General features: G+C 33.4%; 1 protein-coding gene across 3 annotated transcripts in view; it reads left to right on the top strand.

The window, feature by feature from the left end:
- The window catches only part of EML5 (EMAP like 5), a 126,083-nt gene that overhangs the window by 42,153 nt on the left and 71,535 nt on the right, over nucleotides 1-12,395 (top strand). For all 3 annotated transcript variants that reach the window (XM_062576120.1, XM_062576121.1, XM_062576123.1), the window contains exons 6-11: nucleotides 1,456-1,591; nucleotides 5,585-5,786; nucleotides 6,274-6,411; nucleotides 7,073-7,329; nucleotides 9,871-10,083; nucleotides 11,794-11,961. In XM_062576120.1, the coding sequence (XP_062432104.1) occupies nucleotides 1,456-1,591; nucleotides 5,585-5,786; nucleotides 6,274-6,411; nucleotides 7,073-7,329; nucleotides 9,871-10,083; nucleotides 11,794-11,961 (1,114 nt within the window). The remainder of the gene's footprint in view (nucleotides 1-1,455; nucleotides 1,592-5,584; nucleotides 5,787-6,273; nucleotides 6,412-7,072; nucleotides 7,330-9,870; nucleotides 10,084-11,793; nucleotides 11,962-12,395) is intronic.

The raw sequence follows: 12,395 nt of genomic DNA, 5'->3' as shown, positions 1-12,395 counted from the left end.
TAATGCGAGTTAGCCTTCTAATCCGCTTATGACTTGAAAATTCCACTACATTTCTGTTTAGTGGCAAATACTTATGAAAATGAGGCTTGTCTTAAAAGCCATTGTCCTGAGGGTGCACATTTCCTATTGAAAAGAATGAGTTCTGCCACATTTATTTTTGAGGCTTGATTGTCACATGACATTTTACTAATACTTTGGTTTTTTTATAAAGGCTAAGAAAGATTGATTATTTCTCAATTCCTAAAGCAATGATATCCCTGGTAACTGACACAGGAGAAGCAAACACCGTCCATACTTCATTATGATCAGTCCATTGTGATATTTGCTTTAGTTATAGTTTGAGGAGAAAAAACAACTCTGTAGGAGAGGGTTGTCATGACTACCTGGAAATTCTCACAAATCACAACAGAATTGAGAGGTTCAGTCTGTGAAATAATTTGAATTTGTAGGTTAGATGAGTAAAGTGTTTTAATAGGTTGTTTTTATTAATCTATGTCCACATAATCTGGTAACTGTGTATAGTCTTTTGGTTGTTCACTTCTTTGTTTCTTTTAAACAGTTAATGTGAGAAAGGATGAATGAATGAGATGGATAATCAACTGAAACTGAACCTTTTAATGACATCCATACCTGGATATGTAATTGAGATTTTTCTTGTAAAGGTGAAGGAGTATAAATGCAGAATATAAAGTCATGGGTATTAACACTGTGCTTAGCATATTTGCTGGAGTTGAAATGACTGTTGAGAAAGCAATTGCTTGCGGGTTTTTTTGTTCTAAAGTCATAGAAATTTCTTAGTGAGAAACAAAGCACAGATATTTTATATTGGTAATACTAATCACTCAATTTATCAAAGAGTATATTTTATTCTGTCTCTTTCTTTCAAATGAAAATCAGTTGACTTTCCCCCCGAAAAGACTGGGACAACTAAAACAGAAGTTGTTGAATTGCTGCAGGAATTATTGAATAAAATATTACATTTTTATTAATCAAGATTGTAATATTCCTTTTGTCCTTAGCAACTATGATATTTTAAAAGAGTAACAACTGTGTATGGACACATAGTTGCTTTTACTGGCTTATCTTTGTCTATTTTAAACTTAATCCCAATTAATTTATGACAAAATGAAATATGACAGGTTTGTAAACTGTCAAACGAAGTTTGAACTGATGTAGTTCAGTTCGATTTTGGATGTGCAGTTAAGCTAGTACATATTTCTTGTGTTTACAAGCCCTAAAAAATCATTTTGGATAACTTTAGTATGTAAAACTTGTATTTATTGTGTAAGTTTGTATTTATTACATATGTTTGTATTTATTGCATGTGCTTGTGCTATTTTCATCAGTGTAACAGGTGGTGAGACATTCTCTACCATCACAGAGAAGAATTCTGCTTTGCACTGTGGTATCTGTAATCTGTGAGTACTGTTAAACAGAATTTTCTTTTCTCTTTAGGCAGGAATTTTCAGCATGAATGCCTGTGAAGAGGGATTTGCCACTGGTGGCAGAGATGGCAGTGTTCGCTTGTGGGATTTAAATTTTAAACCAATTACTGTGATTGATCTCAGGGAAACAGACCAGGGATATAAAGGTAAAAAGAACCCTGTCACTTTTGTTGTATCATCAAGTAGGAAATTTGTAATACTTTGAACAAGAAAAGACTTCTTTAAAAAAAAAAAAGAAAAAAAAAAAAGCAAACTATGGTTTCTTGTATTTTAATGTGAATAATTTGCCAGATGAAAACTTCTTATGTTTTGATGATGCCCGCTGATATGAAGATCACATAGTCATTCAGAGATACGCAAAATATCGTAAAGAAGTTGTAGACACAGAGATTAAACTTTTTTTCTTCTGAACTAATAAAATGCACATTTTTCCTACAGCACAGCAGGTTTTACCAAGGAACAGTTTACAAGACGCAATGAGGTCTATGATGTAAAACAGCAGAGTGCATAAATTACCTTACATAATTAGCCAGTGAAACTGTTTGGAAACACTAATTTATACTTTCATGGTATTTAGAACTCTACCTATATATACTAAATATATGACGAATGATTACTTCTATTAATGGTTTATGTCACACTAAAATATTACATCTAGCAGTTTACAGCATATTTAATACTTTTGTCCTAGATATTGCTGCTGTAGTAATTCAGGAAAATAAAACAAACTTACACTGCAACACTAATGCAACTTAAAATATTAATTTCATTGACATTAGTTCCCTCTCCCCAGTCATTTTGCTCTAATCTTTTCTAAGGTCTTGCCAAGAACTGGACACGTGGCACAGTATCTGAACACAGTCAGATACATCAGTGGCAATAAATAACTGATTACAAACAAGTAAAATAAATGTTTATATTCTATAATTGATTTGGAAATCCCACCAAGATTGTCAGATATTCCAACAAGATTGAATGCAGTCCATTTTAAATGCCCTGGAGTGCTGGACTGTCATGGCTGAGACAATTTACAAGAAATAATTCCTTCAGTCTCCAAACAAAGGACAAGCATATCCATGTTCATACTTCCTTTACTTCATAGGAAGATGGACTCATATTCTGTCTCCAGTATTTTGTAAACCTACACCTTAACTGACTTTTTCTGGATAATCATTTCAGTTTCTGTGGTATCTGACACATTTATTTCAAAGCCACAGAATTCATTATTTCTCAATGCAATAATTACATATTAGGTTTTCACTGAAACGCTTGATTAGGGTTTCACAGTAATGTGTATGTAATTGGACTTGCCCCTTCAAATCAGGAAGATTAAGTCTAGTTTTCAATGTATTTGTCAAGAATAAAGGAAAAATATATGTTTGCATTCAGCTATTTTTCCATCTTCTTGTACCCTTTTAACCAGTTAGCTTAATTCTTTGGAGATGCTCTAGTGCTGTTAATTAGATTCTAAGTGAATTTATGCATTATCAAATGCATTTTGAGATGAAACTATTCTGCTATTGTGTCTCATTTTCAAAATGCTACTAATATCAGTGCATTTTTCATTTCTGCTATTGATAATAGCTTTCCTTCAAAACAATCTACTTGTACATACTTTCTCTTTCTTTCAGTAGCTTATTTAACTATAGCCTCCTTTAAGTCTCTAACAGAATTAGATGTTTTTTATTTTAGCAACAAGAATAAGTAATGCAGTGTAGCAGTGACTGTTGTAATAAAATTGTGAAACACTTGTTAAAATTGTTGCCTCCATTTTTTTTTCTTTTGAGCATAAACATGTCTATCTTCAATAAAAAGTTTGATGGTAAATTCATAACACCTTTACACTGTTAAAATTTCCTAGAACTTGAACAACCACAGAACATAGTTTATATAAGAACTATATAAGAACTTAACATTTGCCAAGAGAAATATCCCAAAGCCAAAATTATGTTTTACCACTAGTGTAAAAATCCATCCAGGTTTGGAAAAGATATAATTGAGGCAGCTGGAAGAGAGGGGGAACAATATATGTATTATAAACTTTGGTAGGCTTACTTTTAAATTTGCCACATTTCTCATTTCTATTACTTGTAGTTGAAAGCCTCATTTCATTCCCTGTTTTTTTTTCTTCAAACTTGTTCTCCACTCTAAATGATCTCCTTTGCTTTCAACAGAATAGACTCTTGCCAGGAGCTTTGCTGAATTCTTCTTGATCAGTTTTGAGAACTCTACCTCATTGTGCTTGACTTGTCAAATGCCTGTAGCACAGCTAGCATTTTTTATTAAAATAATTTCTTTCTTAAATTCAGTTTCTTGAATCTTCTCCCTTTAGTCTTTTACATCACTGATAATTTTTACCATATCCCTTTGAGGACTGCCTTCATGACCTCTCTTTCTATTCATTTTCTTAGCTGCATTCTGTGCTTCTCCTACCTGTGGGTACTTTTATCTGCAAATGCAAACTTAAGTACCATATCTTTATGGATGGCTCATAGAGCTGTCTCTTAACTCCGGATATATCTCTTTGCAACCAAACTGTTTTTCAAAATGTTTGCCTCCACCACAAGAAGCTCCAGATTACTAAAACAGACCTCCTAACTATAGACAATATAGGCATATAATGTCTGGATCATAGGAGTGAATGATAGGGTAGCAATGCCTATATTCAGCAGTGCTGCACAATAGGAACAAACATGTAAAGTGGAACAGTTGATACTGAGGGCATGATGTCCATAGTATATATTCATTTTGAGGAACATTTAATTGAATTACCACTGGTCTGGTTCTGTGGACTGAATGTTGCTTAGCAGTTGCAGCGAATTTAATGCACTCCTTTCTCTTCAGTTTCACATGGAAGAAATCTTGTTTGTGCACTCAGAGACTGTTTTAGGGTACAAAGCATGGTAAGTAGGCATGATCAGGAGCTTTACTTCAGAAGCTCTCGTCGTCAGAGCTAAAGCATCAATGCAGGTGCACGAGACATGCTAATTCTCACAGTCACTGTTTCTAAGGTTTACGTTTTCTTCTTCTTTATAACTTTAATAACTTCTTTTCCCTTTACACAGTTAAAAACATTTTTCAGAAGCATATCAACTCATACTATTACAGTATTCCTTTTCCTAGCCTGATAGGTGTAATTTATATTAATCCAGAATAGTTTTTCGAAATCATTCTTGACCTGCTCTCCACAAAAGTCATTTTTTATGCTAAGTGAGTTGGGGTTGGGCATTGTTACCACTTGGTTGTTATCTATAACTGCAACTGGCGGAATCGATTTACACTAGCAGACTGGTGAATACAGTTTCTAAAATGCATATTCTTAAAATTGGGCATCTAAGACGGTATTCTCAATATATAAGTGTCCTGGTTTTCATTTTATTTATTATTGCCAACTTTTTCCACCAAGAAGTGTAGCCTGTGAGTAGTTGGCTCCGTTGTAAACCTGGAGGTTACTTCTATAATTCAGAAATGTGTGTTAGATTCCATCTTGATCCTATCTCAGCTCTTCCTATGTTGTTGACAGTAAGATCTATTTTTATTTTTTATTTAGTTGGAAAATAGTTCTAGATACTATTCAGATGTGACAAAGACCATCTTTAGGGGAAATATCTCAGAACCAAGCTGTGAAGAAGAGAATCAGGCTGTTCAACTGTATTCTATTACTTCTGAGATCCGCTCCCCTGATACTTTTATCACTTACATAATTTGGATTAGCTCAGTTAGTGATAATGGGTCCTTTGTTTGATCAGAAATTGTATTTTCCATTTTCAACTATTTTGAAATTTAAGAGTATTAAATACATCTTTTCAAGTGCAAAGGTCAGTATTATCTTACTCTCTTAGAGATCTCATAATGCAAGTATTGACTACATTACCTTTATTAAAATACAGACATTTATTAAAATTAGACTTTTTAAAATCAATTTGAATTGGATTGAAATGTTACTGTTCCAAGGGCAGGGGTATGTTATGTAGTGTGGAATAAATAATGGGAGTAAATGGAGGAATAACAGATGTTACGTGGATATTTCTTGATACTTTCTTGTTTTTCATGGTTTTGTTATATGTTCTTTGTCATACGTTATCTTTGTTTCACTGGTTCGCAGAATGTAACTCTCTAACAATATTCTCTTTCTACAGGTCTCTCTGTAAGAAGTGTGTGCTGGAGAGGAGACCATATACTAGTTGGAACACAAGACAGTGAAATTTTTGAAATTGTGGTGCATGAACGTAATAAGCCTTTCCTGATAATGCAGGGGCACTGTGAAGGAGAGCTGTGGGCTTTGGCTGTCCATCCTACAAAACCATTAGCAATGACTGGAAGTGATGATCGATCAGTCAGGTTATTTTTATTTATTTTTTTTTTAATACTGCATACTGTTTTATACTCACAGCTGATTTTATAGATAACATAATTGAAATGTACCCATTTAAATGGCATTAGAATGTTGTATTGAAGTGCCTGTGAACCAGTTAAATTGTGGATGATATTAGAGAGCTCCAATACAGAAATGTAGTGGAAATGGATACTTCACAAAATTTACAGAAAGTTCGAAATTTTAACATGTTATTCTCTTTATTTTGAGAAAGTCAAACAAGATTAATCAGTTCCTGAATTTTCTTGTTAGCTTCTTCCTCATTCTTTTAAATATAAAAATATTCTTTTCTCTATGGAAAACTTAGATTTTTGTCTTAGAAGTTCCTGACAAAAAATTATTTTAAAATACTACACCATCACATACAGCATTCTCCTGAAACTGCAGGCTTCATGCTTTCTATCACACAGTTTCAAACTATTCCCTACACTTATAATTATTGCTTTATTTTAGAATTTGGAGTTTAATAGACCATGCTCTGATTGCCCGGTGCAATATGGAGGAACCAATCCGCTGTGCAGCGGTTAGTACTGATGGAATCCATCTTGCACTTGGAATGAAGGATGGCTCTTTCACTGTGCTTCGAGTCAGGTATACTATAAAAATTAATAGTTGCTATATTATAAATTCCTTCAAACTTACAATCTAAGGGTGCTCAGATTAAATATATTTGTGCCACTGATTTGATGGAAGAGACTTTCCATAACAGCACATTTGGAAAAGTGTGTTGTTCTATCTGTAAAGAAAAGCAGGATTCTAGGATGTGATTTACTTCAGGTTTTAGCATCATTAATTATTATTGAGCTGTTAGGAAATAAATTGTTGTCACTTCCTTAATTATTCCCACATGTTGGAATGCTGCTTTAGTTTATGCAAAATTGATGCTGTAATCCCACAGTTCTAAAGGGCAGCTGAGGTCTGTGGCTCATGTCAGTGAACTTTCCTTTCCCTGAGGGAATAAGCATCTGGTGTTCTACCAGATTCATTTTTTGTGTGTGTGTGTGTGGCTGCTGCTTCACAGCTTTTGTTCTCTTTCCGTCAGCCAATGCAGGCCCTTCCTGTGTCAGTGTTCCTTCCTCTTTTTTGAGCACTGAGACATACCCAACCATAAAAATAACAGTGCTGTATTGGTACAGATGGTAGTAAAGATTGTTTTGTCATTTTATAATTTTGTCATTTTTTTAAAAACTGGTAACTTGACCATATGATAAGACTTTGCTATACTTATTACCTGCTTTCTTTCATACTACAGAGATATGACTGAGGTTGTTCATATCAAAGACAGGAAAGAAGCTATTCATGAACTAAAATATTCACCGGATGGGAATTTCCTAGCAGTTGGTTCCAATGACAGCTCTGTGGATATATATGGTGTTGTTCAGCGATACAAAAAAGTTGGGGAATGTATTGGATCTTTAAGTTTCATCACCCATATGGATTGGTCTTCGGACAGTAAATATTTACAGACCAATGACGGCAATGGGAAAAGACTTTTTTACAGGATGCCAAGTAAGATTCTGAGCTGCCTTTATGTTAATTGGTACATGTTACATAGAGTATATGGTAGTTTTATGAAAACAGTTAAAATATAGATCCTGGTTCAAAGCACTAGTTTATAGAAAAACTTTTTCCTTTTCAAGTTTTTATAAACATTTGCTATATTTGAGTAAGTACAGCATTTTTGCCAGTTACTTAAATATTTTTGTCCTTATATATTTACTCTTCTTTACTACACATATTTTAATGGTAGAGATGCTGACTTCTTATAATTAATTTTGTTTCTAAAAGGAAAACTTCACTCTCACTTTTAAAAAGGAAAAGATACCATATATTCAAATTCAGTTTTGCGATATCTTAATAGCATGGCAGTATTGATCTTGAATATTAAATGGGTTATAGTTTGCACTGTTTGCAATGTTTTTGAAAATGTACACAAAGATCAATAAATTATGTCTCAGGATATCTTGTTTTCTAGAACTGTTTGCAGCAGAGTTGAGGAATTTGATTTACAAGGGCTTTTACAGTGGGAAATTTATGTTTGCTAGAAACAATCACAACAATAGAACACAAATGAATGTTGCAATATAACTGGATTAGGCAATTAGAAAATGACAATTGAGATAAAGATTATCTAATGTTAGGTTATCAATACGTTAGAAACTATTCACTGCATGCAAAAGAAATGTTGAAGCTGTGATACGTTCAAGCCTGCAACCTTCAAAGTGAATAAAAATATTACAATCAAATTTAGCTGTGTAGTTCGCGGATAACAAATTGAAATGAAGATTTTATTTCCCTTTTATGGCAAGGGAATTATATATTGTAAATATTTTCAAGGCAATAAGAACAGACCCATACCCATGAAACAGATTTTGGTCAAAATAATGCCCTCTGCAGCAGGTATTATATGTGCATATTAATCTTCAAATTTAAGTAGTCATGATACAGCAAAGGTTTAACTTGTTTCTTCTGTGTGTATGCATTTATTACATAATTGCATTCTATATTTTTCCACTCACAATATTATTATTTTTTGTCATCATCACTTATTATATTGCCCCTTCATTTATTATGTAGTATTTGCACTTTGCACTTTACATTGCTCATAGTTCCATGGATCTTTTGTGACTCTTTTTGCTGAAGTATCTGACTCATTCTGTAGACAAGTCTGATTCTGTGCACTGAATGAGACAGAAGATGTGTAAGTAAAGATAGTAAATGAGAATTTTTTTTAGACTGTAACGTGTGCACAAAGGAGGGGCAAATTAAAGTTAACACAGGCAGCCTTCAGCCTGGAGTTCTCTAATGTTAAATTAACATTAAATTAATTAATATTGTGTGTGTGATTTTCAAAGCTTGTTTATGTGAACTATTTTAGTGAATGTAGGTAGGTTAGAGGAGTCTCCTAAATATTTTAAAGTAATGAACTGAATCCTTTAACACTTGAAATTCTGCTATAAGTGAGTAAGGAATTTACAGCTGCTTGGAGATCTGTAGGACTTAGTCATAGGTATAATCAGTATTAGTAGTTACCATTTACGTGGGTTAGTGACTGGAACAGATTAGAAGATACACCTTGTAAAAGGGTTCAGTTACTTCATCTTAGCTGAAGAAAGTTCAAATAGGACATTTGAGTTCCTCTCTGTTTTTGGAGGAGGATACAATGGTTTATCTTCTCTCTAGTGTTTATCATAAAGTCTTCATTTCTGATCTTTTTTCCATTTTGTTCTGTCCCATGGCTGATCTTTTTACCCTTTTTATTCTAATGTACTTCAGTTCTCCCTTGGCCTTTACATTCATCTAAGGCTCCTGCATTATGGTCCACACAGCTACTCTCCCTTGCCGACTGCTCAGAACCTATTACCGTTAGGAAAGCTGTAGGCAATGTCCTGCTCAGGTTCTGCAGATCTGACAGTTTCACACTCAGTCCAGTTCACAATTGTTCACTTGCTGTGTTCTTGTGTTCCTCCTTGAGTATCTGCTTTTGGCCATTCCTAGAGATAGTGTATTTATTAGGTGGGTCTTTGGTCTAATTCAGCACTCACATTATTGTATGAAACTTTATGGGAAAGGAACAATCTTATTACAGGTAGAGTAATAAGACTTCAATTGAAGTAATGAAGTAATAAGAATCTAAACGTAAAATTGGTGCTTTCAGTAATTTACCATGGTGAAATTTAGATGTTTCTTCAACTATTGCTCCGAATAATCAAGTTTTTAGAATATTTCAACAACAGATTTTTTTCAGACATTATCTTAGAATAGTGAACTGTATTTGGTAAAGTTTAAACATAACACAGCTTCAAGCATATATCAACAAATAGTGAAGACTAAAGTTTTCTTTAAAACTGGGTCTTCCGTTAAATAGTGTTGATCCACAGGCCTTAATATTGATATTGCCAGTCTTAGTAGAGAATTTTAGATCAGGATGTTATTAGAGTTTTTAATTCTGATTCAGTTGGATTTGATTTCTGGATATTTTTTGAAAACTCTACGTTATTCAGAAAATGCGTAAGAGAATATTGAAAAATAACTGCATTTTTTTCTTAGGTGGAAAAGAAGTAACAAACAAGGAAGAATTAAAAGGCATTCAGTGGGCATCATGGACCTGTGTTTCTGGCCTTGAAGTTAATGGAATCTGGCCCAAATATTCAGATATAAATGATATAAATTCTGTAGATGCAAATTTTATTGGGCAAGTTTTGGTAACAGCTGATGATTATGGAATAGTAAAACTCTTTCGATACCCATGTCTAAGAAAAGGTAATACCTTTGTTTGAGTTCAGTTATAAATGCTTATGAATTTTGCATTCTAGAAAAAAAGTCATAGGAAACTTTTTTTTGAAAATTATATGAATAGCCAATATTTATTCTTAGAAGTTTAACTTAAGCTCAAAGGTAGAAAACAGTAGCAGATTAATAAAATAACAACTAAAAAAGTAACATTCATAATGTATTAGTTGGTTTTGTGCATGTTTTTATTTGTAAAAAGTTTCTTTCCTTTTTGATAGAACTTCATGAGGTGAAGCAATAGCTGCCCTTTCATATGAGATACACATATTCAAGTATTTCACCATGGTCTTCAAGAAGTTCTCTCTTCTCTGGCCCTTTAATGGAGATTTGGGCCAGGGACTGCCAAAAATAAATTTATTGAGCAGTGTGGGGCAATAAGTACGTGAACAGCAAACTGATCCTATAATCAGGCTGTCCCAGTGTCTGTTCTTTGAAGCTTGAAAACTTTTGCAAATTTTTTTGATTAAAAATTTATTAATGGCAAGGACAGATCTCAGGTGAAATTTTTAAAGTTGAAGCCAAAAGCAAGGTATCTCACTCCTTAGGACTAAGTAGAGAGGGAAATGTGGCACATGCTTGACAAGAAAGACTTCATTCTTCAGTTATTCAAAAACTCCATTGTAGACATCATTCAGATAGAATGCCAAAACACTGCATCAGTCCCAGAGATCTGTGTGTCTTTAAACTGGTAGTGTGATGGTGATAAGAGAAGAATCATCGTAACCTAAAAGTTTTCCTAGGGACTAGATTAATGTTAGGTTTTGAGAGAGAGATAAAGATGTCTTATAGTTGTATCATACTGTGTTTAATGATGTCTGCAACTATGTGATCTTCTTGATGGGTCTTAAGGTATGTCTTTAAGCAAAACATGTTATTAGAAGAATTAAATTTTTAAAAAGACTGGTACTCCTTCAGAATTTTTTCAACTTTAAAACAAAGTGCTTTTTAATATTGTTGCCTTTACAAACAGTCTTTCCAATTTTGTCTGTCAATCTTGAGAGTGCTGAGGCTTTTATTGACAACTAAAGGAATCCAAAAGTATTCTCTTGAAACCAATCTCCTTTCTAGTTGAAGGAAACTAATAGTTTTCCCATTTCATTCAATTTTTGCACTAGATTCCTGAAGCTGAAGAAGTCATGAGAACCTGTATCAGGGAGTGCTCTTAGGAACATTTTTCAGTAACAGATCCAGTTACTGAGCTGTAATTATGTTGGAATCTTTGAAAAAGTTAAGCTGATGTAGTTATAATAAAAATAAAGGCGTGAGGACATGAATTGATGGAAGTGCCTAGCACTCAGGTTCCACAAAGGAAAAAGAGGGAGCCAGTACTATGAACACACATATGGGGTTATTTTCACTATGCTAAGTTACATGATTTAAAAATTAAGTAACTATATCGTCTAAAAAATACACCTCATACTGGACTATCATGTGTCCTCTCTCTTACTGTTTGATTTGTTAAAGATGATATATCATAAAACCCAAATTATTTATCTTAAAGATGTGTTAAAATTTGGGAATAGTGCCAAAAGTTAGTGCTATTAATTAAGGTAGCACTCCTAATTAAGGTTTCTTAATTAAATTATTACTTTATAGACGGGTTCTTTGATACATTTTTCTAATACGCTTCTGAAAAAAATATTCCACATATATTGAAAGAGATTTTTGTTTTTGTTCTAGGAGCAAAGTTTAAAAAATATCTTGGACATTCTGCTCATGTGACAAATGTCAGGTGGTCCCATGATCACCAGTGGGTTGTTTCCATCGGAGGAGCTGATCATTCTGTCTTTCAGTGGAAATTTGTCCCTGATCGGAAGTTGAAGGACTCTCTTCATATAGCACCCCAAGGTAAGTAACTTACAAAATAATGAGAGTAAGAGTGTTAAGTAAGTAAAGTTGTTTGACGCAAGTATAAAAATAAATATTCAGAATTGTCAGGGTTCACAATTTTTTGTTCTTTAAACTTTGTAGTTTTGATAGTATCACCTAAAGACTTGCTTGCACCCTGTATGTTCAGCCTATCAAGGCTGTGAAAATAACTCAATGCTGAGTTCTTGTGCAAGGGTAACCTTAAAATTTCTGATCATCAATATGAATTAATGAATTTTGTACGCATTTTACTGAATTGAGGAAAAATTGTGGAGAAATTCATGTCACTGTGTTGATGCTCAGATGTCACTGAAAAAAGATGCTTGATTTTATATGTTCATTTGATTAAAGTTTTTGATGTATTTTGGTGTGTGTAAAATTTTGATGTGATAATTTAACCATTTTTTAAAGCA

The sequence above is a fragment of the Rhea pennata genome, chromosome 5, assembly GCF_028389875.1.
Source record: "Rhea pennata isolate bPtePen1 chromosome 5, bPtePen1.pri, whole genome shotgun sequence".
NCBI classification, from domain to species: Eukaryota; Metazoa; Chordata; class Aves; order Rheiformes; family Rheidae; genus Rhea; species Rhea pennata.
The sequence above is the reverse complement of the archived record's forward strand: the minus strand, read 5'-3'. Positions and strand labels throughout refer to the sequence as shown.